At 49.9% G+C, this 23,307-nt stretch overlaps 2 protein-coding genes across 6 annotated transcripts in view; one reads left to right on the top strand and one right to left on the bottom strand.

Moving 5' to 3' along the window:
- Nucleotides 1-139: 139 nt before the first annotated feature.
- Nucleotides 140-23,307, bottom strand: part of cwc27 (CWC27 spliceosome associated cyclophilin) — a 47,287-nt gene continuing 24,119 nt past the window's right edge. The window contains exons 15-17 of one of the 4 annotated variants that reach the window (XM_052051847.1): nucleotides 7,952-8,055; nucleotides 2,206-4,770; nucleotides 140-1,254 (exon numbers count right to left, since the gene is read on the bottom strand). In XM_052051847.1, the coding sequence (XP_051907807.1) occupies nucleotides 8,019-8,055 (37 nt within the window). In that variant the 3' untranslated portion in view covers nucleotides 140-1,254; nucleotides 2,206-4,770; nucleotides 7,952-8,018. Of the gene's footprint in view, nucleotides 4,771-7,951; nucleotides 8,056-8,562; nucleotides 9,080-23,307 lie in introns of those variants that run through there. The other 3 variants (XM_052051846.1, XM_052051849.1, XM_052051850.1) reach the window with 3 other exon arrangements.
- Nucleotides 1,649-23,307, top strand: part of adamts6 (ADAM metallopeptidase with thrombospondin type 1 motif, 6) — a 28,883-nt gene continuing 7,224 nt past the window's right edge. Inside the window, exons 1-15 of one of the 2 annotated variants that reach the window (XM_052051841.1) lie at nucleotides 1,649-1,800; nucleotides 1,976-2,352; nucleotides 4,202-4,373; nucleotides 5,322-5,527; nucleotides 5,616-5,699; nucleotides 5,808-5,956; nucleotides 6,962-7,005; nucleotides 9,577-9,682; nucleotides 11,306-11,452; nucleotides 16,259-16,400; nucleotides 18,251-18,358; nucleotides 20,661-20,806; nucleotides 21,441-21,504; nucleotides 22,554-22,656; nucleotides 23,042-23,175. In XM_052051841.1, the coding sequence (XP_051907801.1) occupies nucleotides 1,701-1,800; nucleotides 1,976-2,352; nucleotides 4,202-4,373; nucleotides 5,322-5,527; nucleotides 5,616-5,699; nucleotides 5,808-5,956; nucleotides 6,962-7,005; nucleotides 9,577-9,682; nucleotides 11,306-11,452; nucleotides 16,259-16,400; nucleotides 18,251-18,358; nucleotides 20,661-20,806; nucleotides 21,441-21,504; nucleotides 22,554-22,656; nucleotides 23,042-23,175 (2,082 nt within the window). In that variant the 5' untranslated portion in view covers nucleotides 1,649-1,700. The remainder of the gene's footprint in view (nucleotides 1,801-1,975; nucleotides 2,353-4,201; nucleotides 4,374-5,321; nucleotides 5,528-5,615; nucleotides 5,700-5,807; nucleotides 5,957-6,961; nucleotides 7,006-9,576; nucleotides 9,683-11,305; nucleotides 11,453-16,258; nucleotides 16,401-18,250; nucleotides 18,359-20,660; nucleotides 20,807-21,440; nucleotides 21,505-22,553; nucleotides 22,657-23,041; nucleotides 23,176-23,307) is intronic. The other variant, XM_052051840.1, reaches the window with a different exon arrangement.

Here is a 23,307-nt window from a genome sequence, read left to right as displayed (position 1 = left end):
TTTCTCATGACTACTTTCATGAATTAAAAAAAGGGCAACGATGAAAAGTAGTTCGTCACCGTGACGACAGCTCAACTTTGTGGGAGAAACCCGGAGGGGTTGCTGAGGTTTTTGCCCGGATGGACACGAGCACGGATGATTTGGGGATAGGATGGGGGGTGGGGGGGAGTGAGCGAGAGAGAGAGAGAGAGAGAGACATCTGCACTGACGTCACCGCCTCCCTAAAAGAGAGACAGAGAGAAAAAGAGCTGCCAATTTGAACGCCGGGCGAGTGGGACATACCCCGGTGAGTGCAATGAGTAGGAATTACCCCCCCTCCGTCCCCCCTCCAAAGCCGACAGCCCTACTCGCTCTCTGGCTTTGCATGCATCCTCTTGCAACCTGAACTCACTTTTTAAGCCAACCTGAGTCAAGATTTATAACGGGTTGGAAATAGAGAGGGAGCCCCCGCTGCAAGAGCGTGCATTGTTTTGTTTGGTTTTGACTTCGAGCGACCGGGTTGCTTCCATGCGCAGGCGAAAGGATGACCGAGGAGCCCGCCAGGACATGAGCGCAGGAGCACGCACCGGGCCGGTGCTTCGTGGGGCGGACATCGGCTTTCTGGACGCACATCCTGCACACTTGGACCTGAGCTGACCACGACCATGGTAAATAGCGCTCCACTAACTTGACCAAACTGTATGACAACAGGTGCTTGTTGTTTAAGAAATGACTTAAGTGCTGTCCAAAAAGCCACTCTTTACTAGAGCTTTACTACCCACGCGTTGATTTCACAGAAGACTGTCTTTGATATTGGCAAACATCCAAGTTGTCATTTTGCTCATTGAGGACAAACAATCATCGTCACCAAAACAAACTTTGGGTGCTTGGAGACTCTGAAGTCAGTCCCACGATAGCTAAAGACTGAAGATTGTCTGATCAAAAAAATAATAATTGAAACAAAAAACATGTTCTGGTCATTGTCTTTGATGTATCCAACCATCCATTCGCTGCATTTATGGATGGAAATGTTACCCTTTGATTCATCCATCTTAGTTGGATTTTGTTCCAATCTCGTCAAATATCTTCGCGTCATGTCCTCGCATATTTTAGTCGTTAGCATTAAAGATGATGAAAACCTTCCTTCACCGGTGACAGATGCCGCTTACTCATCAGTCTTGGTTGGATCTTCTTTGAGCGTCGGCACATTTTGGACCTTCATCTTAGCAACGGTGGTCATGTCAATCAGACTCCGGTCCAACCCGTGAGCCTGTGCTTTGCTACAACACAAGAGTGGTTGACGAGTGAAGCAAGAGTGGTCGTAACGCCTTGATGGATTCCCTTTGGCAGGAATGCAGATGGCTGGGCCCAGGCGAGTTTCCCATTTAGAGCTTCCTCTCCGGACCGCCACCTGAGCGTCTGATGGATCGCCGCGTTTTGGCCAAGCTGCGGACATGAATCGTGAGGCCTCCGCCGCAACGTGGACGCTTTTGCCTCCGGGAGAAATCTGAGCATCCGGGATACGCGCAGACCTATTCTCCCCCCCTCCCCCACTCCCTCCCCCCAAGCCAGCGAGGAGGTGCAAACCATGGAGTTGTTATGGTTTGGCCTCGGACTGAGCGCATGTTTTTAGTCCGGCTGTAGCGCCCACTTCCCCTTCCTCCTCCATCCCATCCCATCCTCCGCCACCCTTTCCCTCATGTCACATCTTTCCCAGAATTATGGAAATTTTGTGGAAGGCGCTGACTTGGACATTGAGCCTGGTGGTCATGGCTGCTTCCGAATTTCAGAGCGTCGATCCACTTCTACACAACTCCCAAGGTAGGATATCGAAACAAACCTTGAGTTTGGAATCCTGGAATGGTTGACATCTGAGGGTTCGCGTTTGCCAATCATGTGAATTACCAACTACCGAGCATGCGATAAGCGCAGCATTGCTGTTGTCCGGACTTCTGGCGGTCCCCTTAACCTGAGCATTCATGGCGTGCGTTCACAGAGGAGTTCCTGTCCTACCTGCAGCACTACCAGCTGACTGTTCCCGTGCGAGTGGATGAGAATGGCGAGTTCCTGAGCTACGCCGTGAAGCACCACCGACCCGGACGGCGGAGACGCGGGGCGGCCGACCCCTCGGCGGGCCCGTATCCGGAGCCGCCCGATTCCCAGCTTTTCTACAGACTCTCCGCCTACGGGAAGCACTTCCACTTAAACCTGACTCTCACCCCTCACCTGGTCTCCAAGCGCTTCACGGTGGAGTACTGGGGGCGCGATGGCCTGGAGTGGCGCCACAACCTGGTGGACAATTGCCACTATGTGGGATTCTTGACAAACCGGCGCGGGGCCACTCGAGTGGTGCTCAGCAACTGCAATGGCCTGGTGAGCGCAAAGTAACCACCAGAAACTTTTTCAGGTGTCACTCACAAAGATCTTACAGGAGGTGAATTGCTAGCAAAGGCGATGGAAAATTGACAGTTCAACATGAGTCAAAAGTACAGCCTGTTCTCTTAATCGCTCCGCTGTTGGTGAAACCTCCCACCAGGGTTCGTTCACTCGTGGTTCCGCAGACCCCGAAGACGGGGTGGCCTGGCGGTGAAACGGAGTATGGGCACCGGCCGGCCAGCCGAGAGTTCAGACGAAGCAGCGCACAACATTAGCGCCATTGTAGTTTGCCGCCAGAGGAAAATCAACTAGGGCATACGTCGGTGTCGGCTTGTCGCACTCGTAAAATGTCAGATGTCGTCCCTGACTCCTCTTCAGCCGCCCATTCTCGTAACAGAGGTGGGAAAACGACTCACTGTGTGTACCCGGGTCAGGTAACGATGTATTTTGTGAAACGGCGACCGAAAGTCAGAGGCCGCGGCGGACAAATGACTGTAAAACCTGCCCAGTCAGTATGTATTCTTCTGCCATGCCGTGGCTTCTGTTTCGGTCAACGCACCATCGTTTTTCTTTCAGTCACAATTTGCGCACTTATTGGCCAGTCAACATATCACACTGATAATGTAATGCAACAAACGACTTGGCAGGAACAAGAAGTCAAGACAGGAAAATGAAGCGGAGCTCGCACATGTGAAGATGTATTCGCCTCGCAGCCAAATGTGCTGGCAGCATCGAAACACGGCGTCATAAATTGAATTAGTGTTTGCTCTCTTTTTTTTTTTCCGCGCCCCCTTCTCCGCTCCCCCCCCCCCCTGCTCACATCACCAAAAATGGTCAAAAGCGAGCGTGCACTTTAATGCAATCAGCCGTCTGGACAATTGGAAAACCTTGACTCAGTCTTGAAAAGACCCAAATAAAATACGTTTTATATTTTCACAGCGCCAAGACACTCTTGTGTGCTCAAAAGAGGTGCTTTAGGGTAATTGTTTGAATGCCGGTCTTCACTCTAATTGCTTGTTTGACTGGCTGCTCAAGGATTACGTATTTAAATACCAACTATTTGGCTTCGCTCCTCTTTGTGGCCAGGAATCTTGGAGGAGACGCAAAAACAACAGATATGGGTCACTGACGGCTATTTGAGAGTCACGCCGTTTCAAAAGGCAGCCGGCGCAGGGGTTCTCAAAATGTTGATGTTCATTTTTGTCAAGCACAATCCCAACAGGCAATCAAACATCACGACGAGATATGATCAGAGATGTGAAAGTCGCCATTTACAAAGTGACAATAATACAATATGTTGCTTAGCATCAAAAGCGGAGGCCAAGTAATATGGTTGACTTGTTCACCAACCAGTTTTGAGAGGAATCTTTGGCACCAGGTAATATTTGGCCAAAAGGCGACATGTGTGAAACACTCGCAAGGTTAGCCAATTCGTTTAAGCCAGAAAATAATGGAGATTTACCCTTTGTAGCTAAATGCGCTGTTAGCTGCCAGCTAGCTAATGATAAAAAGTGCCACACGCTAATATTTCTTCAAAATGCTCAAAATACGACTTCCTTGTGTTGACTCTGTATTTGAATCAAGTCAAAGAATGGATAGCAGCTAAATATTAGCTCATGAATTCGTTAGCTTAGCAGCTTTTTGTTAGGGTACTGCCGATGCGGCCCGCGCATGCTCCACATGTTGTATTTGTGACGTTCTTTGAAATGATGATTGACGTTGTGATGATGAAACAATCAACAATAATTTCTCTAAAAAACTAACGAGCTGATACTTGTTTGTTGTACGAAGCCAACAAGTGATGACGTACTTTTCTTGTTTGTCGCTCTTCTTCCCCCGTGACCAGCACGGCATCATAACGACGGAAGAAGAACAGTATTTAATTGAGCCATTAAAAAACACCTCCTCCCCCGCCGGCGAACGGAACCCGGATGAAGCGCAGCAACACGTCATCTATAAGATGTCCGCCATGCCCTCGTCGCAGGAGCAGAGCCACGAGTCGAGCTGCGGCATTTCAGGTGGGAGCACCATCCCCCGTCAGGGGGGTATTTCGTAAGAGACGCTAGTGGCACCTATGCAAGTCGTAAGTCTTGACCTTTATTTCTTTCCCTTCAAGTCCTAAAGTTACCGTGGCAAATTTCAAGGAAGAGTCAAGTCATGGCTTAGGTTAAGCAAGTCATCAAACAGCCCCGCGTCATCAAAACAGATCGTCACATACCAGGCACTAACCTTATAAACTAAACTGATCTCCATTTTGTCCCAATTAAAGGCACATCTGATATGCAGCTCAGTTCATGTTTGACCAGTTCCCGGTTAGCTAAACTGTGAAGTTCACGCCGCTTACCTTACACTTTGGGCTTCAACGCGATGGGTGAAGTGTCATGTCGCCGTCGTCACCGTCTCTTTATCTTTGCGCTGCAGTGCAAAAAGATATTTCATGAATCCTACAGAACTTTTAAATCACACGTGCCACGTATGTATTATGTCACCCTGTTGCGTTTGTTGTGAATGTACGCTGTTTGTATTTTGCTTGGTTTTACTCTGCTGTCTGCTGCCAGGGCGTTCTCAACTAACTGCCTTACCGGGATAAAGGTTGTAGATCAATAGACGGACAAGAAACACACGTCAAGTCACATAGGCCGAGTCTAAAAGTCAAAGGCAAGTTAAGTGTTTCATAAGCTTTCGTCAAGCAAGTCTGAAGTCTTAAAATTGGGGGACTTAAGTCCGACTCCGGTTAAGTCATCTCTCAATATATCTTAAGACGTTGATGTCAAAAGACGCAGAAAGGCGAAACAGGCGGATATGGAGCGATTTGGGACAGGGTCTTTTCCGCCCCGTAAAGGGTACTTATAGATCTGTCCAAAACCCCCACAAGACGGTTTGTCAACTGAAGCAAAGCGGTTGAACCGAGGCAATATTTATTCCAAAGTCTTTGTTTGTCTGACCCGGGTGACTGTGATTTACAGATCCGGTTAAAAACAGCAGCCACGCCCCGGCCCGAGCATCCGCCGCAAGCCGACCCGAAGACGCGGGCCGCAACGGCGCGCGGCGAACGCGGCGCTCCGTCAGCACCGAGCGTTTCGTGGAGACGCTGGTGGTGGCCGACAAGATGATGGTCGGCTATCACGGCCGCAAAGACATCGAGCACTACATCCTGTCCATCATGAATATTGTAAGTTGGATGGCACTTTCCTGGACGGCGCCCCCCGGTGGACGCCATTTGTCTGACTTTGTGTTTTTTCTTCTTTTCTGGAGGTCAGGTTGCCAAACTTTACCGTGACGCCAGCCTAGGAAATGTTGTGAACATTATCGTGACGCGGCTCATCGTTCTGACCGAAGATCAGGTACGAAGACCGCAGGGAACCTCAGCATTTGGATCGGACGTCTCGGATGGAAGAAACGCATCGCGTTGACGTTCCCCGTGCATTCTCATCTCCGTCTCCATCCCCCAGCCTAACCTGGAGATCAACCATCACGCCGACAAGTCTCTGGACAGCTTCTGCAAATGGCAAAAGTCCATCCTGTCCCACCACGGCGACAGTGGCAACAGCATTCCGGAAAACGGGATGGCCCACCACGACAACGCCGTGCTCATCACTCGGTGAGGACAAGTCGGCTTAGCCGTTACAATGCCGAGGGCCCAATCAAAAGGAAATGAAAATAGAAGGCGCTCTGTACAATGTCAAAAGGCGCGCTCGTCTTTATCTGCGCTGTTGTTGGCCGGGCTGTTTGGCCCGGTGAACTCGAGCAACTCGAGTGTTTGCGGGCGGATTCTGTTTCAAGAACAGTCTCTTCACTTTCTGTCATCGGAGTTCTCTTGCTCGCTGACGCTCTGCAGATTGTCTCCTGGAAGACATTGCCTTTCTCTCTCTCTCTCGCGTCTCTTTGTTTTCCTGGAATTCATTTGGTAGTCTCCTTCAATCTGAACGTCGCGCTGTGTTTGAAGTCGACGCGGCGACTTTAATCTCAAAAGATGCCATCGAGATCCTCTGTCAAACTCGACGTTTCAGAAATTGACCGCGAACGGGATTTTGCCTAACGGTGAAATATACAAAAGCCTTTGGCGATGTTGATCGCAATCAAGTGGCTGGACATGACCTTGAGGGGGGGCAAGGGTGACTGTTTGATGTGAGAGGGCGGGGTCTGCTCTCCAGGGTGACTCCGAGTGTGATCTTACTTTGAGATTGAGGTTTTGGGCTTGGGCTAGGGCTTTACGGTACCATGTCTTCTTTCCGGAATTACGTTTCGGGGTTAGGATTGGGGGACTTTTCTATTCCTCCTGTATTTTGTCGGCTTTCGCGTGTGAAAATCTGCGTTGGGAAGAAGGCGGGAAGCGGAGGCAAATCAAATTTGCGGTGCCCTTGGTTTTAATAGATTAAAAGCTTTCGCTACGATTCGTGGCCATCGTAAGTTGCACGCGGCCTCCCTCGGCTGCGCCGTATTGGATTAGCGGCGCGGCACGCGAGTTAGCGGGGTCAACGGTGAGGTCACACAGCGACTTGGTCCACCTTCGTGCGGCAAGATGGCAACGGAGCAGTCACGACAAGCGCCGAGATCGCTCGCGTCTCGGCTGAAGTTCATCTTCTACCCTCTCTTATGTTTTCAGGTATGACATCTGCACCTACAAGAACAAGCCCTGTGGAACGCTAGGTGAGAACTTTGGCCTTCAAAAAGAAGTCCTAAAACTGGAGCGTTGACAGTCCTGAACCCCGGCAGTGCTGAATTGCCTTCCACATGGGCAACATTCTGTCTCAAGTTACGCCTCCGATCCGATTTAGGAAAGCTGGAACTCGTGGCTTCACCGACTTCACTGACCCCTGATTCCACGTTGGTTGCTTTTCACACAAAAAAAGGCAGATTTATCGCCGTTTTAAAGACTATGGAGACCAAGAACGTAGACCCGCAGTTTGAAATTCAGACCAGTAGAGTCGGGATTCATCAGCTTCTGCTGTTCACGGAGCGAAGTGGGGGGCGGGGGGGGGATCTCCCGTGCGCAGTTTTCGGCTGAGGCTACTTTCAGAAGGGAGCAAAGGCAAAAGAAAAACCAACGACGGCCAACCCCCCATACCCCCCCCCCCTCCCATCCCCAGTCTCCTCTGGCCATCTTATCTGCGCAAGGGCCCGCGGGCGGCACAGTATATCTCTGAGGTCTTCTTGTGACTGGAGGGAGGGCTTTGACGGATTGAGCGCATTCGTCACATTCCCCCGGTGGCTTTAATTGCCCCGGCATCTGCTTGGCTTCCTCGCCCTCTTCTCGGGGATCGTGCTCCAGGGCAACAACTCTGGCCTTTCGGGGTCACGGAGTAATCACGGAGCCCGCAGATAGTACGCAGTCCGCGCCGGTGTGAAGAAAACAACTGACACTCACGCACGCATTCTTCAAGTAATGGCAGAGTAGCCGCCGCGCTCCTTCCTTTCCCTCCCTCTCTCCCGCCTCCTTTCCTCACCTTCAGGCTCGCCTCCTTGCATTTGGGACCATCGCGATTTGCGAGTCTATTCTTGTTTAGCCTCTTAGCAAAGAGGATACAAAAGCCGTGACACTCTTAGCCAAGGTGCGGCGAGGGGGGGGGGGGGGGGGGAGCTTGCGCAAACTCACCGCCGCGGCTGCCTTTGCCATTCGGCGGACCCTCCGGCGTGCCGCCCGCCGATGTTGCACTTTGGTTTCAAGGGATCTGCGCCTTGGAGATCACCAGCAAAGATCTAACACCATGCAAATGAGAATGTTGAATGCTTTATCTGACCTAGAACGGGGTCAAATAGTCAATAGATTGGCAGATGATTGACAAGTACACATCATTTTCAAACGAATTAGACCTGGGCGTTTTGCGACTTGGATGAACACCGGGTGCTGCCGAGATGTTCTTCATATTTCAAGCATGGATGACAGACGCAGAGAGAAAGATGTTCTTGTATCGGAGACAAAGCAGATGTGTGTTAGTAAGAGTGCTCGGGATGTCCGCACGAACCAGACGAAAAATGCAATCTGTGTGTTTTCCAGTTCTCGTGACCTCGGGGAATTTACGGGCTCTTCCGCGCCGGCCAAATCGGCTGAATTTTCGCCGGTTTATTTCTCGCTTGTAAGGCGCCTGTGCGAGCGCTGGGGAATCGTGGGCCACGCCTCTTTTTCTGTTGAAAGCAATCGTCACTGCGCATCCGAGCATCGGAATAAGCGAAACCGCAACACAAATGTTGCGTGAGACAAGTCGTGTGCTGAATCGTCTTTCTCGTCAAGGAAACGCTACGATGGCTTGAAATAAAACAGAGCATTTATTGGGAAAATGCTGCTAGTAAATGACAGTCAATGGAGTAGTTTGTCCTAATGCAACAAACAGCCTTCCATAAAACCGTCGAAACACGTATTTTTTGGGGCGGGGGGTGGGGGGTGGGGGGGGACAGTCCTTCTAAAACTGCTGAATTGTCTTACTAGAGAAGAGAAAGAAGATATTACATGGACAGCAGTAATCTCCGTAGCAATGTTAGTGGATCGATGCTGAAACAGCATTCCAGAGTGATCACGCTTGAAAGTCACACACACACACACACACACACACACAAGAGCCCTTCCCCCACACTACACACACGCATGCACACCCCCACACACACCTGCTTTGCGGTGTCATCCAATCCACTCTGCACTCACCTGTAGATGTAATCTGTGAAGAATTGCCTCCTGTCTCCTGATGTGACCTCTCAGGCTTTTTTGGGAAAAAAGGCCTTGCGACACCTGGATTGCAGGGGGGGGGGGCTGAAAGTTGAAGCGGTCTCTCCCGCTCTCCCTTTCTCCTCTCTTCTCTTTCGACAGCTCCCAAATGAGGAAAACATCCTTTTTTTTTTTTCTTAAACTCCCGACAGCTTTTTCGGGCGCGGCGGCGGCTGCTACATTTCCTTCCTTGGCCGGCGTTTTAGGCGAGGCCTGGCGCTTCGTCAAGTGCAAACCTCCGTCTCGATGTTTTCCAGTAGCCGGAAGCCAATCCTGAAAACGTCTCTTGCTCTCGTGTGCAACCAAAAGTGAGAAATTGAGGCCATGTAAAATAGTGGCCCCTTTGGCAATATTGCTAAAAAACAATCACAACAACAATAAATACAGAAAGGACCGGTAGTAGTACAAGCAAAAAGCTAGCAGTTGATGCTAAGCTCTCTAAAGTCAGGAAATCTAAGAAGCCTAATAAGTGTGCTCTCATTTGACTCCTTGTGTGTGTGTGTGTGTGTTTTTGCATCCAGGCTTGGCCTCGGTGGCAGGAATGTGCGAGCCGGAGCGGAGCTGCAGCATCAATGAAGACATTGGCCTGGGCTCGGCTTTCACCATCGCACACGAGATCGGCCACAAGTGAGCGCAAATGATTTTTTTCCTGCGGCACGAAACTCAACCACTGAAAGACCCTCGAGTGAATTGAAAGATTTGTTCCGAAATACACGATCCGCGTTTGGGAGAGCACGGCTAAAAACATGCAGAAAAAACGCAAATGATGATCGGCTGAGGCACTTTGGCTCGGGCAGATATCAGAATGAGTGCAGTGAAGATAAAGAGTTTTCCACAAATGGTCACCAGTTCTATCAGAACTATAATAGACGGATTGTCCGTTCTTTGAGAGAGAAAGCGTGATTGGGCTCGTGATCAGGCTCCATCGTGTGACCCGAGTCCAAGGTCGCGTGACCTCCCGTGTGCCTCGCAACCACCTTTAAGCCTTTCTACCCTCCTCCCCAAGCCGCGTGCCTCGGGACTTGGCGCGAGCTCCGTCGGGCTCCGAGTGCGGCGTGTGGCGCGTGCATACCTTTGGCTCGCGACTCCAGCGCGCAATAATGATGATGTATTAGCCTCCCCGGAGAGTTGCGCAAGATGGCCATTTCCTTTTATTATGTCTCGTGTCTGCTTCTGTCGCAAAGGGGCCCGTTGTAAAAATAGTCAATGCCTGTAGAAGATGTATAAGGAATAACAGCGTGGCCGGGCCGGATTTATTTCCAGAGCGTTCTAAAATGTCACATAGGCGGCCCGCGCTAGAAAAACAGCTTGAGACGGCGCGATGCGGTCGGGTTTGTTAAATACATTAGAGCTGATTTGTGCTCTCGGGGAACGGCAAGGAAAAGTTGAAATTGATTGTTAAGATGATTAGTTTTCAAACTCTCCAGCCCGGGATCTCTCCGGTAATTGATCCAAAGGAGTCGCGGGCCATCCCCTCCCGACTTTCCAGCCTCTCTGGCGGCCCACTCAGACCTGCCGGCGCTGATTGACAGGCGGGCATCACGTGGGTGACGAGGACAAAATTTAGGAGCAAGTTTGGATGGTTGTCCGTAAAACATGAAACCGTACCGAAAAGTCCGTTTCACTAAAAGACGTCAAATTTGGTCGACAAGTCTATCACATCAGGACCCACAAAAAGTCTTCTGAAAAGCCACAAGAGGTCCGTCCATTTAGTTTGAAGTGGCCATCTTGGCACATGCACCTCTTTCAGAATTTGAAAAAGAATTTAGCACCCAAAGCCAATATGCTTTGGGGAAACATTTGTGAGACATCTCTATCATTGAATAGACCCACAAAAAAAAGCCTCAAGAAGCCATGCCCCCCAAAAAACTGAAGAAATCTGCTATTTTTGCCATTTGGGCTCATTTAAAAGTCAAAGTCAAGATCAGCTGTGGGACAAATATTTAAATGAAATGTTTTTAAGTTGATGAGTCCAGGAACCCTCCAGTAATTGATCCGAGGGATTCCTGCCCTCGCTGCCCCCCCCCCCCCCACCCCCCGGTGACCTGCTCAGACCTGCAAGCGTTGATTGACAGGCAGGCATCACAGTGATGATTAGACCTTTTTGCTCATTCCTGCTGAGCTCCAGACGGGGTTTGACCCCTGACCCGGGGCTGCTGTTTTAAGAGCCCGGGGAGCGCCTTCTTTACGGCCGAGGGACCGAGGCGGCGGGCCGTTGTGCTCACTACTCATGATGCTTTCCACTCGCAGCTTCGGCATGAACCACGACGGCATCGGCAACTCGTGCGGCACCAAAGGCCACGAGACGGCCAAGCTGATGGCGGCGCACATCACGGCCAACACCAACCCCTTCTCCTGGTCGGCCTGTAGCAAGGACTACATCACCAGCTTTCTCGAGTAAGTGGATGATGCCTGCTCGTCCTGAAGGGCCTATGGAAAGCAAAGCCTTTTTTTTTTCCAATCTTCTCGATCGAGCTTAAAGTCGTACTTGTTCACCAAAAGTGGCCTCTGAAGTGGAAAGAACCATTTCGAGTACAACGCAATTGTCGTACTGATGCACACAAGTCATACTAGTTTGTCTGACAAGAGTCGCCCCACAATAACGCCTCAGGAAGCCACGCCTTCAAAGAAACAGGAAGTCTGCTGTTTTGGTCTGAGGCGGCCATCCTAGGGTCATTCTGGCCATTTCCCAGGGTCTTTTGAATTCAGTCACTCGCTCTGTACACACACACACACACACAAAAACATCAGAGCCAGTTGTACTTGACAATGCAAATTTGGTAGGCATGTCTGTCATGAGTAGATGGCACAAAAAGTCTCAAGAAGCCATGCCTGAAAAGAAACAGGAAGTCTGCCACTTGGGTTTGAAACGGTCATTTTGGCTCGCAAGTGGCCGTCCGGAATTTCAAAAAGAATTTGGCCGTGAAATTAACAGCATGAAATTTGGTAGGCATGTCTATCATGAGTAGAGCCACGAAAAAGTATCAGGAAGCCATCCTTGAAAAGACATAGGAGACCTGCCATTTGAATTTAAGCGTTAACATCCTACAAATTTCAATGTATTTATTTTAAGAATCCGGCCACCAAGAGCCAGTTTCACTTGGCAACATGAAGGTTGGAAGGCATGTCCATCATGAACAGACGCACAACAAAGTCCTCCTGGAGTTTGACATTTTGCTTTGAATTGAATTTCAGCCATTTCCAAGGCTCTTGCACATAGAAACTCATTCGTTTTGTTCGATGACCACCTAATTTGAACCTGGTCTCCTAGACGACGGTAGATGGTAAAAGCATTTGAGAGGGTTTACTTATAAAACCTTTTGGTCAGAGCAGCCACACTTCTAAACGTCCATTCCACAAGAGCAAATCTCAACGAAGGTGACGTAAAAGGCCGGTCGTCTGCCCGCCAGTGACTTTCCCCATCAACTTAATTGCCTCCATTTCATCAACTCGTCATTGGACCTAAAGTTGGATATCAAGGATACTGAATACATGCTCCAATGGCTTGCCATGTGCGCATACGCACACACACGAGACGGCACGCTCATACTTATTTTTTTTTTTGGGTGTCGGAATGAGGCCCCGCTGGCTGCCAGCCTGGCACGGTGAAAAACGTGCACGGGACTCAAGTCAGACGAAGCCAGACAAAACATCTGGAGTCGGCCTTCGGCGTCTGGCAGAAAGCAGATACCCCCGCCAGCCTGACGGGGAGCTCCTGGCCCGCGTGCTCCTCGCACGTCACACGGCCAGTTCCCGACCAGAAGTCAGGCGGACGCTGGAGTCAGGCGCTCGTTGCCGTCTCATTCAAAAGCCACCCCAAAAAAAGATCAACTCATACATCGACAAATAGTCATAACGCACGCGATGATGGAATATTGCCCCAAAACGAAATGTCACCGCTGCAATGTTGTTTTGTCACAAAAATTTTTGGACATCCAAAGTGAGGATAACTACTGGGGAAGTGCTACGGCATTTTGTTTTCACGCGCAACAAAAACACGTGCCCTTTGAAGCTGACTTTCAACTGAAATAGTCCATATCTAGTCGAGTCCCCTCCGCCCCCCCCCCCTCCATATTCTTGGAATGGAAGCCAAACTTAAATGATCCATGTGCAGCCAACAAAAACTGCTGTCTGCTTCTGTGTTCCGTCATCATTTATTCGCATGTGCAGCGTGCAGTCAGCTGTCAACATGAATTCAAAAGGACTACTCCGCATGGCGATGTCAAATGCATCTTTGGAAAATTACAATATTCATTTGATCATGCGAGCTTTTGCTCGCGAGGATCAGCGCGCAACCTCGACACGTCAAAGCTGACATCACCTTCATTTTCACACACACGTCATCTGTGCGGCGTGAGCCAAGTTGGTTTTGAATGACGTCCATGTCGCTCGTAGAGAGACACAGCGGAAGGTCGAAAGTGCCATTTGTGGCTCTGGAGCCGCAGGTTGCGGACCGCTGGCCTGAATAAATGGAGGCATTCGGTAAAGTACAGATAATTAGGGACATAAATGCTAAAGGTTTTGCGTGTTGCGCAGGACCACCCCTTAAGCCTCTTTATATGCGCTCGGTGCGTGATTCGGTCCAAGTCCGACAGAATTCTCGCCGCGCAAACGTCCGACGAGAGACAGACCACTCCGGCGAAAACATTTCGCGGCAATGGAGAAAACGCCTTTCAGACGGAGTTGATGGAAGAACAGACCTTTGCTGGGGGGGAGATTCTCCGACCTCAGAGTCGCACCAAAGTAGCAGACGGCGGCCTTTTTGAAAGCCGCCCCACCCACCCGCCCCCCCCTCACTCGCTCGCTCCCTCTGCACCCATTGCCCCGCCGCATTCGTGCGCAGCCACGTGATTTATGAAGCGGACCCCGCGCCGCTGTCTGCGGCAATAGAAAAGGCTTTCATGTGTGCGGTCGAACATCCAGGCGGGTTTGCAGACAATGTCTCGCTCGCTCGGCCTTGACGCTCTCGTGAACTCTGTGGAGATTGTTGCGTGAATGGCCTCAATCGTTCAGAAGGAGTTTCACGCAGATAAATGGGCCAATCCAAAGGGGCGATTGTCAAACGTCCACCTTTCGAGATTGTTCTTCATCAGATAAACAGAAATTGCTCCTTAATAATCCCCGTTGAAGGTTACGCATAACTCCCTCTCGCTATTGTCCACGACACAATCCGTACATTAAGGTGAACGGCAACGTCACAGATCTAACGGCCAATCATTTTGCGGTATGCATTGTAGTGTGTTTTACGGTAATCAACAAGATGTATGATTTCATCTGTACCTGTGGCTAAAAAAAAGCAAAGTGTGGAGAGTCTCTGTTGACGAAGATGACCCTTGCCGACAGTTTTTGTTCTGACTCACGTACTACTTTTTGGAAGGCGGAAATTTGTCAAGCACCCATGCCGGGTCAGTACCTTTCGCGCAAAAATGGAAAGGTACTGCCGTTGAGCTCGCAAGGCCCTCCAGCAAAGCGGATAATAGCAAGCGCGCTTGTCACAAAATGTTTCCGACTGAAAGCTGTGAAGCGAGCAGCACTCGGGATGGAGATGACAAACAAAGAGCCATTTAGTGTGCTTCAAAGGAATCCGGTAACCGAACCCCCGCACGTCTTTCTCTTATGTTACACCCCATTCGACTTTTTTTTTTTTTTAACTTTAATTTCGTTTTTTATGCCTTAGTGTTTCCAACAAAAGGGTTTTGTCCGTAAACTCCAATTACCCCGCCGTAGCCAGCCTCCCCCAGACAGAGCTTTTGGATATCACACACCCGCGTCTCTCCCTGCCAAGTAAACAACTTTGGCCATCGCGTTGGCCGACATTCACTTTCTTGCGAGGCTTTGTTTGGCTTTTTAAGAAATGCTTTATGAACACACTCTGTGGAAGAGTTCAGGTCGAGTTGACGCGACTGCGGCCAACCTGAAAGCAACGCTTGGGATGGTTGAAACGGCCGGGAGGAATCGGGCCCATGGAGCCATAAGTACTCTTGGCACCTTTGTACTTTTGTGCTCAAGGCCCACATTTGACTTTTAAAATGGACACGTTTGGAAGGTGCAGTGTAGCTCGACTGACATGATCCAGATACGGAACGGAATGAATCGGTACAGGACCTAGTAGCAAAACTTTCTGTTCTTTGCCAATTAATTAACAGCCACACGCTGACGATCCTGTTACAGAGGACAGGGCAGAACCCCCAAAGCAGCCGAATATACCAAGGTTGTAGAACTAGACCAGAAAGGGAGAAGACATTTTGTATACCAATAAATTAACCACCAGTGCTAAATGCTGATGCAATGCTTGAAGGGCAGAGGTCAGGCGGTGAAAACCGTGACGGTTCGAATAAATAAGACATAGTGACAGTGTCCCTGAAGGGACAGGACAGGACCCTGAAATGCGGGTGAATTCAACAAGCTTGGAAAAAGAAGGCAAATAGTGGCAAGGCTAAAGGCCCATTTCGGGTACATCGCATTTCACGCCGAATAGCAACCTGTGAAAAAAAGGTGGAAAATTCCCCCGTCGGGAAACGTAGCCCGTCTCCATGTTGTAGGACTATTAAAGAAGAAGACGTTTTTTGGAAGAGGCCCGAATTATCTTCAGTCATCTTGTCGTCCGCATTTGTGTTGTCAGCGCGCCCATTTTTTCCCTGCGGTGGGACGGGAGCCTTCCACCACAGCTGCCACAGCTGGAAAGTACACGGCGTTATAGTAAACAGGCTTTTCCAAATGAAATACACCAGCTCCATTATATCCTAATTGGGTAATTGTCTAATGTTAGCTCCTCGTTGAAGAAGCTCAGCGAGTTGCTTCGCAGTAAACACGCGCGTTAAATCCAACAACAAGTCTTTTAATTTTCCGGCGCCTTCTCTTTGCCAGCGCTCGATTCTCTTTGAGCAAACGGCATACAGACCAGCGGTCTGTATTGCCCCGGCCTCATCCTTTCCTGCGACTGCGTGTCTCTCTCAAGGCGTCTCGTAGTGCGTGGGAATGGGCTGCATCCGTAAATCGGTATTTCAAGATGCAAAAGCGGCCACTGCGAGCCATCTCGGGTTTGCATGCGCTAAATCCGTCTGGGTCCAGAGTGAATTGTGCAATTCAGCTCAGCGTTCACCTGCACGTTTGCAGCCCCTTTTTTGGTTCTGGTGGCTACTGACGCGGTCCGAGTCCATTTGTGCAAGAAACAATCCTATTGTAGCTTTGTGTTTTTGACAGCTCAGGTCGGGGGACGTGTCTGGACAATGAACCTCTGAAACAAGACTTCCTGTACCCAACAGTGGCTCCGGGGCAGGTGTACGACGCCGACGAACAGTGCCGCTTCCAGTACGGTGCCTCCTCGCGCCAGTGCAAATATGGGGTAAGAAAGAGTAGAGATATTTTTTTTTCTACAATGTTCAAAAGTGCGCAGCGGGAGTCTATTATATAAATATGCGCGGTGGATTCGCGAACAACGGCTTTTGGGCGTGAGCCAATCAGTCTGCCTGAATGTTCCACTCTGTTGATGGATGAGCAGCCAATCGAGACGTCGTCGCATCTGGAACGTATGGTCTTAAAGTTTTTTTCAAATGGGTCCTTGAAAAATCATGGAGAGTTTTTGAAAAGCACTTAGCGGTTATCGCATTTGACACCCCCCCTCCCCCTAAACCCACGTGCACATATTTAGACTCACGCAGGCGGCCTGTCCTTGTGGGAAATGATCTAATAGGCTCTTCGTTTCCTGCTTGAGAGAAGAGGGTAGGGTATTTTTTTTGGGGGGGGGGGTTGGCTGTTTAATTCTGGTCTGACAAGTGGAGCCGGTTGTGAGGTTTCCGTCAGCACCTCCAAAGAGGCGAAAGATTGAAGTCATCGTTCCACGTTGTTGCTGAAAACAGTTGGCGATCGCCAACGTTAGGCAACATGTCCACATGGCCTTCAAGCAAGTTCCGATGAAGTTGTCATCTGTGGCTTCGTGGCTCTTCCATAGAGCCTCCCACCCTCGGCTTTTTTTTAAATCACCAGCTTGTTCTCTTCTCCCCTGGCGTCAATCCATCAGGCCCATATCGGCGTTGGCGAGGGCCCGGGTTGTTGACCTTTCATCTTCGGCCGCAAGAGCGGACGCAAGTGGCGTAGTTGCTTATTGAAAGCAGCTGGCAGTGGGAAGTGGCTGCAACCAGAGAGGGGTAGTTTACCGCTTTGTTTAATCTGGGGGGGAGGCAGGGGGGGGCCTCTAGCATATTTACTGACCCGGCGGGTCAGAGTCTGCGCACCAGATCACAACTCTTCTTCATGGAGCAGCTCTTCTACTGAGCATGTTTGTCCTGTAAAAGCCTTTGAAGTTGGAACATGGCGGGAGACCTGGTGGGGTTTTCATGGCAACTGGACTAGCCAAACTTTCTGCTCGATCACGTACAGACAAAGGGGATGCCCCAATTCTGTCAGGAAATGGGTTTGGGAACAACAAAATAAACTGTTTTCATTCAAGAAACTTCCAAGTTTACAACAGAGATTCCCAAACTATGATGCGACCTGGGGGTTCAATATCTCAACAGGCAAAGTGAATTTTGGGTATCAACCCTAGCGGGGTTCTTGACAGAGAAGAAAAACATAAGAAATGACATGGACAGATACAGTCACAACTGTGTCAGGATGTTGAAGGCGGCGCGTGGCTGGAAAAGTCCGAAGGAAGACTGGGAGACAACCGGTGGCAGCCCAAGAGAAGTTTTGGGTATCGAGACGGCAAAGGCGTGGAGAATAAACGCGGTGGTGTTTGTCCAGACAGTCAGTGAGACTCAAGATAGACTCTTGTCGACCCGGGAGCCCTGTCTCTCAGCTGGGAAAAGACTTCCTTGACCTCACAATCGGGCTCGGTGGCGAGGTGAGCAAGCGTTAGTCACGACTGACTCAAGACATTGAGAAAAACCAGGACCTTTTGCACCGACATTCATCCAGATTCAAACACAAATGACCGCTTTGCAGACTAAGGAATTAAAGAAACTCCCCATGTCACCAGTGAGTTACCCTCCAGAAGACTGTTCGTAGCAGAAATTGTTTCCTGGGTCATTAATTTCAAATTTTTTTTCCCCCTCAATATATGTTATGTATCGGGCGGTCAACTCACAATGCCGAGGTGCAGGGTTGGGTTCCGGCTCTGGCCTTCCCGCGTGGGATTCCTCCGTCAGAATGTTTGTTCATGTGTTCTGACCAACTGTTTTTTGCCTTCTTTCCTAGGAAGTGTGTAGAGAGCTCTGGTGCCTTAGCAAAAGCAACCGCTGCGTTACAAACAGTATTCCTGCCGCCGAGGGAACACTGTGCCAGACGGGGAGCATCGAGAAAGGGGTGAGTCAGCTTCTTCTTCAGCCCTGTTGTAAAAATACTAAATATGGTTGGGTATTGTTGTAAACCAGAATATGTGTAGTGCATCCATCCATCCATCCATCCATTTTCTGACCTGCTTTTTTCTCACGAGCTCACATGCTCGGGTTTAAAAAAGAAACCCAAACATTTGTGTATTGGATCAATTGGGGTGGGGGGTTGTTGTTTTTTTTTCGGGGGCAGGGGGTCTGTACTGCAACTTAAGTAGAGAGTGTGAGTAGTTTTGCAACCTCTGCACACTCGAGAGGCAAGCTTTACGTCACCGGTGCCCCGTCCATGGCAGCCAGGTTAGGGAGAGACAGTTTTAACGCGGATTACGGCACTTATTGTGGACGGATGGTCGGCGGGGTAAAAGGGAAGAATGGGAGAGTGTCACCAGCTGTCAGTGGCCATTAGCATTAGCTCAGTGGAGCCTTTGAGGCTTGGGGCCCGCGGACGGGGTCCTGGACAACACAGGGGGCCCCAGGTTGAGCCGGGGGGGCTTTTGGAAGCGCTTTTGGAGCACTTTTTAGGAGCGCTACCCCACCGTTGCCTGTCTGCCCCCGGCCGCGATAGTTTCAAAGGAACGTGACTGTCAGCCGTTTCTCACCCGCCGTGTAATGAAGAGGGGCCCGGCTAACAGGAGAGGGCAGAGGGGAAGGGGGGGGAAGGATGGCGAGGGCGGGGGCGGCTATGGGCGGAGGGGAGACGGACAAAAAGTGACCCGGTGAACTGAGCCTCTTGTATGCTCTCACCTTGCCGGAGGTGGTTGTGTAATGCAAACCTCGCGCCTGCAGCATAATCTCGTTTTCCAGAGTCTCTGCGGACGCGCGGCACAAAACCAGCGAAAGAAAGAGTACAGTGGCCCGACGTAGCTCGAACGCACCTTTAGCAGTACTGGAATACGCCTCTACTCGCCCGTTCAGCTTTCTCACCGTGGCATACGTGTTTCATTGGTGACAACGAGGCTCTCTAAAATCTCTGACTTTACTTCACACGGTCTTGAATCAGTACTTCTAGACCAGTCTTTGTTTTTTGTCTGCTTAAGTATGGAAAGCAAGTACTTTTGCTACCTCTGCTCACCTTGAAGCTCCCGCTCGCTCGGGGCTCTTAACCCACTGACACAGTTGGTGAAACAAAAGACCTGCCTCTGATCCGTTCAGATCTCCCAACAGGCTTAGCATGCAGCTTTGCACCCTCCCGAGGCGCCAGGCCGCCGCCCCTTTGCAACCATCGTCACAGGAGACACAAAGAAACAAAAGAGCTCTTCCCCATTAGATAAAACGGCTGACTAAGTGGGCTTGTGTACACGCCACACCCAAAATGCTGGCAAGTAGGACGAAGAAGGTTTCAGGTCAGATGGAAACAAAAGATATGGCGACCGGGATAAGTCATCTAGGTTACACCTATGATTCCCGACCACTTAGTGCGCCGCCGGAAATGTCACTTCATTGGTGAGAATGACATTTTTGAACACTGATGTGATCCCATCTGTGCTGTTTTGCAATGTTTCTTAGCACGAAGCTAAAGAGATTGCCATGAGGCAAAGCTATGCGCTTGTTTTTAAATATCTAAACTGGAATTCTCCAGGTTTTATGTTTAGCTTGACAGTAAACTTCACCTGGGAGAGGCATTAAACAGCGTGAAGCCTCTTTTTTTTTTGAAGAATTGTTCACCGTCTGCCAAAGTGCTGTGAAGTCAGTTGAGTTCACCGCTATGGTACAGCGCTCGAATCGCCAATTTTGGCTCACAAATCATCCCGACGACGACTCGTATCCCAAAGAAGGTGCAAGTCGTGTCACTCTTAACTCAAGGCACCCAAGTCCCCTGGGATTTGCAATGCTTTCATCCTGACCCACAAAACTTTTGGCTTACTCAGCAAATTCCAGAAAGACAAGCAAAGAGAGAAATAATTGCCCATGTGACAAACACGCATTGGTTTAAAAAAAAACACACACACACACACACAAGCGAGCTGAGTCAGACATAAAAGCCCTACAAGGATGGCTGCAGAAGTGGACTAATGCGTAAATGAAATTATGGGCAGAGTAATGCCGCGATTGGGAGTTAGTGTGTGTTTAAAAGGGCTTGAAGAAGGATCGCGCACGTGTTGCTTAGGGGGGAAAAAAAAAAATCATCACTCAAGCGCTGTGTAGTCTACATTTCATGCCGCAGCAAATTTACAGCCTGGACGGGACGCTTGGAAAACAGTAAAACTGACACTTGCGCTGTCCCGGCTTGTAATAAGTTGCCGCTTAGCTTATGGTACTCTCCCGGCTCCTCGTAGTGGTGCTACCAAGGCGAGTGCGTGTTGTTCGGGACCTGGCCGCAGAGCGAGGACGGAGGCTGGGGCCCCTGGTCCATGTGGGGGGAGTGCAGCAGGACGTGCGGTGGCGGCGTCTCCTCATCCGTGAGGCACTGTGACAGCCCAGCGTAAGTAGGCAAAGTAAGCCACGGCAAGCCAAACACACACGCACCCGTGGGCGTCGCCGACACACGCGTGCGCTCGTCGGCACGTGTGCGTGGGAGCAGGAGCCGCCAAACAAAAGCGGAGACGATCGTATCGCTACCTCATACGCGGGATTTCTCAGCTGCGGCAGCAAGTAATGACTGGCCGACAGCTCGACAACATTGCAGATGTAACGACCAATCAAAAGCTTTCGCAACAAAATCATTTTTGAGTACCGAGCCTTAGTGAGACCAAGCTTACTCATTTTCACTCTCTGTAGTAAATTAGCAAGACGAGGCGAAGCAAGCAGCCCAGGTTAGCAAGCTGAGCCGGAATCGAACCTATGCTCACCGTTCGGCCGTTTCGCTTGTGCAGCAGGGCCCTAACTTGGAAGCTGAAAAAAAAAAACTCCCAAGTTATTGTGTATGTCCTTCTTTTCTGACTTTTTTCTTTGATGGAATTGTGGAGGCCCCCAGGGAAGCCGCGGGGTTGCTCGAGAGGGTTCGCTGCAATCGGCACAGATACTACTCTGTCTAGGGCATGTGTTTGCTGAGGTTGTTGCCATGACGACAAATGATGTCATCTCTCATTCAAGTGTCCCGTGTCCCCCCCACTCAGGCCTTCCGGAGGAGGAAAGTACTGCCTAGGGGAGAGGAAACGCTACAGGTCCTGTAACACTGCTGTGAGTTTCTCTTCTTCTTCTTCTTGTGCAACCGAAAGCCTGCAGGGGGCTTTGCTACACTTTCTGGGCAAGGTCTTTTGAAGGTCAATGCACAGCTTCCTGACTTCCCGTCTCGGTGGAAGTCCAGTGAGACAGAGATTTAAAAGAAAAAAAAAATAAGGCAATGATTCAGTATTCCCGCGTGGGATCATTCCCGACAAACACATTGCTCATGACATTTCCTTGGAGCGCAAGCGGACGACAGCTTCGCACTTTACTGCGTGAAAAGCAACAGGCCGAGGGGTTTGGAGCAACACTTCAGATAAATATTTAACGTGGCCACGCGTCGACACCCCACCTCCGATTTTTTTTTTTGTTCTTGTCGATGCAAGAATCTGAATCATCTTTATTGGCCAAGTATGTCAAATACTACATGAGGAATTTGTAGCTGGAGACACTCCGGTCCCTTTGCAAAAAAAATTATGAAAAATACACTACACTGAGCCGCCATTTATAGCGGGGGGTAAAGTCGAGACCCACCCACAATAGATCAAAACACGGAGAAACCGTATCAAAATCTTTGACAACTACTTTTAAAAACCAGAAACGAGTGGCTGTTCTAACCTCCTCACTGTCAAAAAATGGGATACATTAGCGCCACGTCACTTGGAGGAAATGAATAAAAAGATTCTCGGTCACATCCAAAAAGATGCACCAGCGTGCTCGCTTCGTCACTTACTGAGTTCAGTCAGGGGGGCAAAGGGGCCGCGTTGTAAATGTCAAGTCAAGTTGGGTCAGCATCACGTCAAATCCAGTTAGATGTGTTCCTGGCCAAGGTTGCGTCAGGTCAAGTGGCGTCGGATTACAAAACGGGTTAAGACGGGTCATGCGTGGTCAGTTGTCAAAGAATAATCTGCGCATCATTTGTTGTGTATCTTTTTTATTTCATGCACATGACCGACTATGTGTATTTGGAACTTTGTGAATCAAAAGTGTGAACGAATGAATGCTAAAGATGGAAATCTGTCAATAACAAAAAAAATGTCTTTTGTCTTTTTACGTGCGCTTAGGCCTGTCTTTCGGGATCCCGTGATTTCCGCGAGAAGCAGTGCGGCGACTTTGACGCCATGCCTTTCCGAGGGAAGTACTACAACTGGAAGCCTTACACCGGCGGTGGGTTCGATAAAATCATGGAAAATATATCATTTGACGAGCCAAAACTCAAGTGAGAGTTTGCTCATCAAGAGGCCTTTTGTCCCTAGAGAAGGCCCCGGTCCTGATATAAAATTCTGGTCCTAATAGAAGATTTTAGTGCAGAAAGAAGGTTCAAGTCTCGGGCAGGGGTGTCAAATCCGGAGGCCATTTGGCTGCCGGTTGAGTAAAAGCACCTGTGGCTCAAGCCGAACGGTGGCAAAAGCCAAACTGTGGCAGGGTTTTTACTTTCGAGACCTGGATTTGACACCTCTGGTCCCAGGAGAAGATTCTCATCTCAATGGAAGATCTTCGTTCCACCAGAAAGATCTTAAAAAGTTAGTCATACGGTTGCCTTGTTTCACAGGGGGGGTCAAGCCGTGCGCCCTCAACTGCCTAGCGGAGGGATACAACTTCTACACCGAGCGCTCCCCGGCCGTCATCGATGGCACGCGATGCCAGGCCGACTCCCTGGACATCTGCATCAACGGCGAGTGTAAGGTGAGCAAGCTCCTTCATCGCTTGGTGATACAAAGCCGCCTCGGGTTTATTTCCATTGCGCAAGGTCGACCGTGTGCGTCCGCAAGCGCACCTCTGCGTACGACGACATACGAGGGCGATAAATCTTTTCCT

This window comes from Hippocampus zosterae, chromosome 18, assembly GCF_025434085.1.
Source record: "Hippocampus zosterae strain Florida chromosome 18, ASM2543408v3, whole genome shotgun sequence".
Lineage (NCBI taxonomy): Eukaryota > Metazoa > Chordata > Actinopteri > Syngnathiformes > Syngnathidae > Hippocampus > Hippocampus zosterae.
This window is presented reverse-complemented; position numbering and strand designations above follow the sequence as displayed.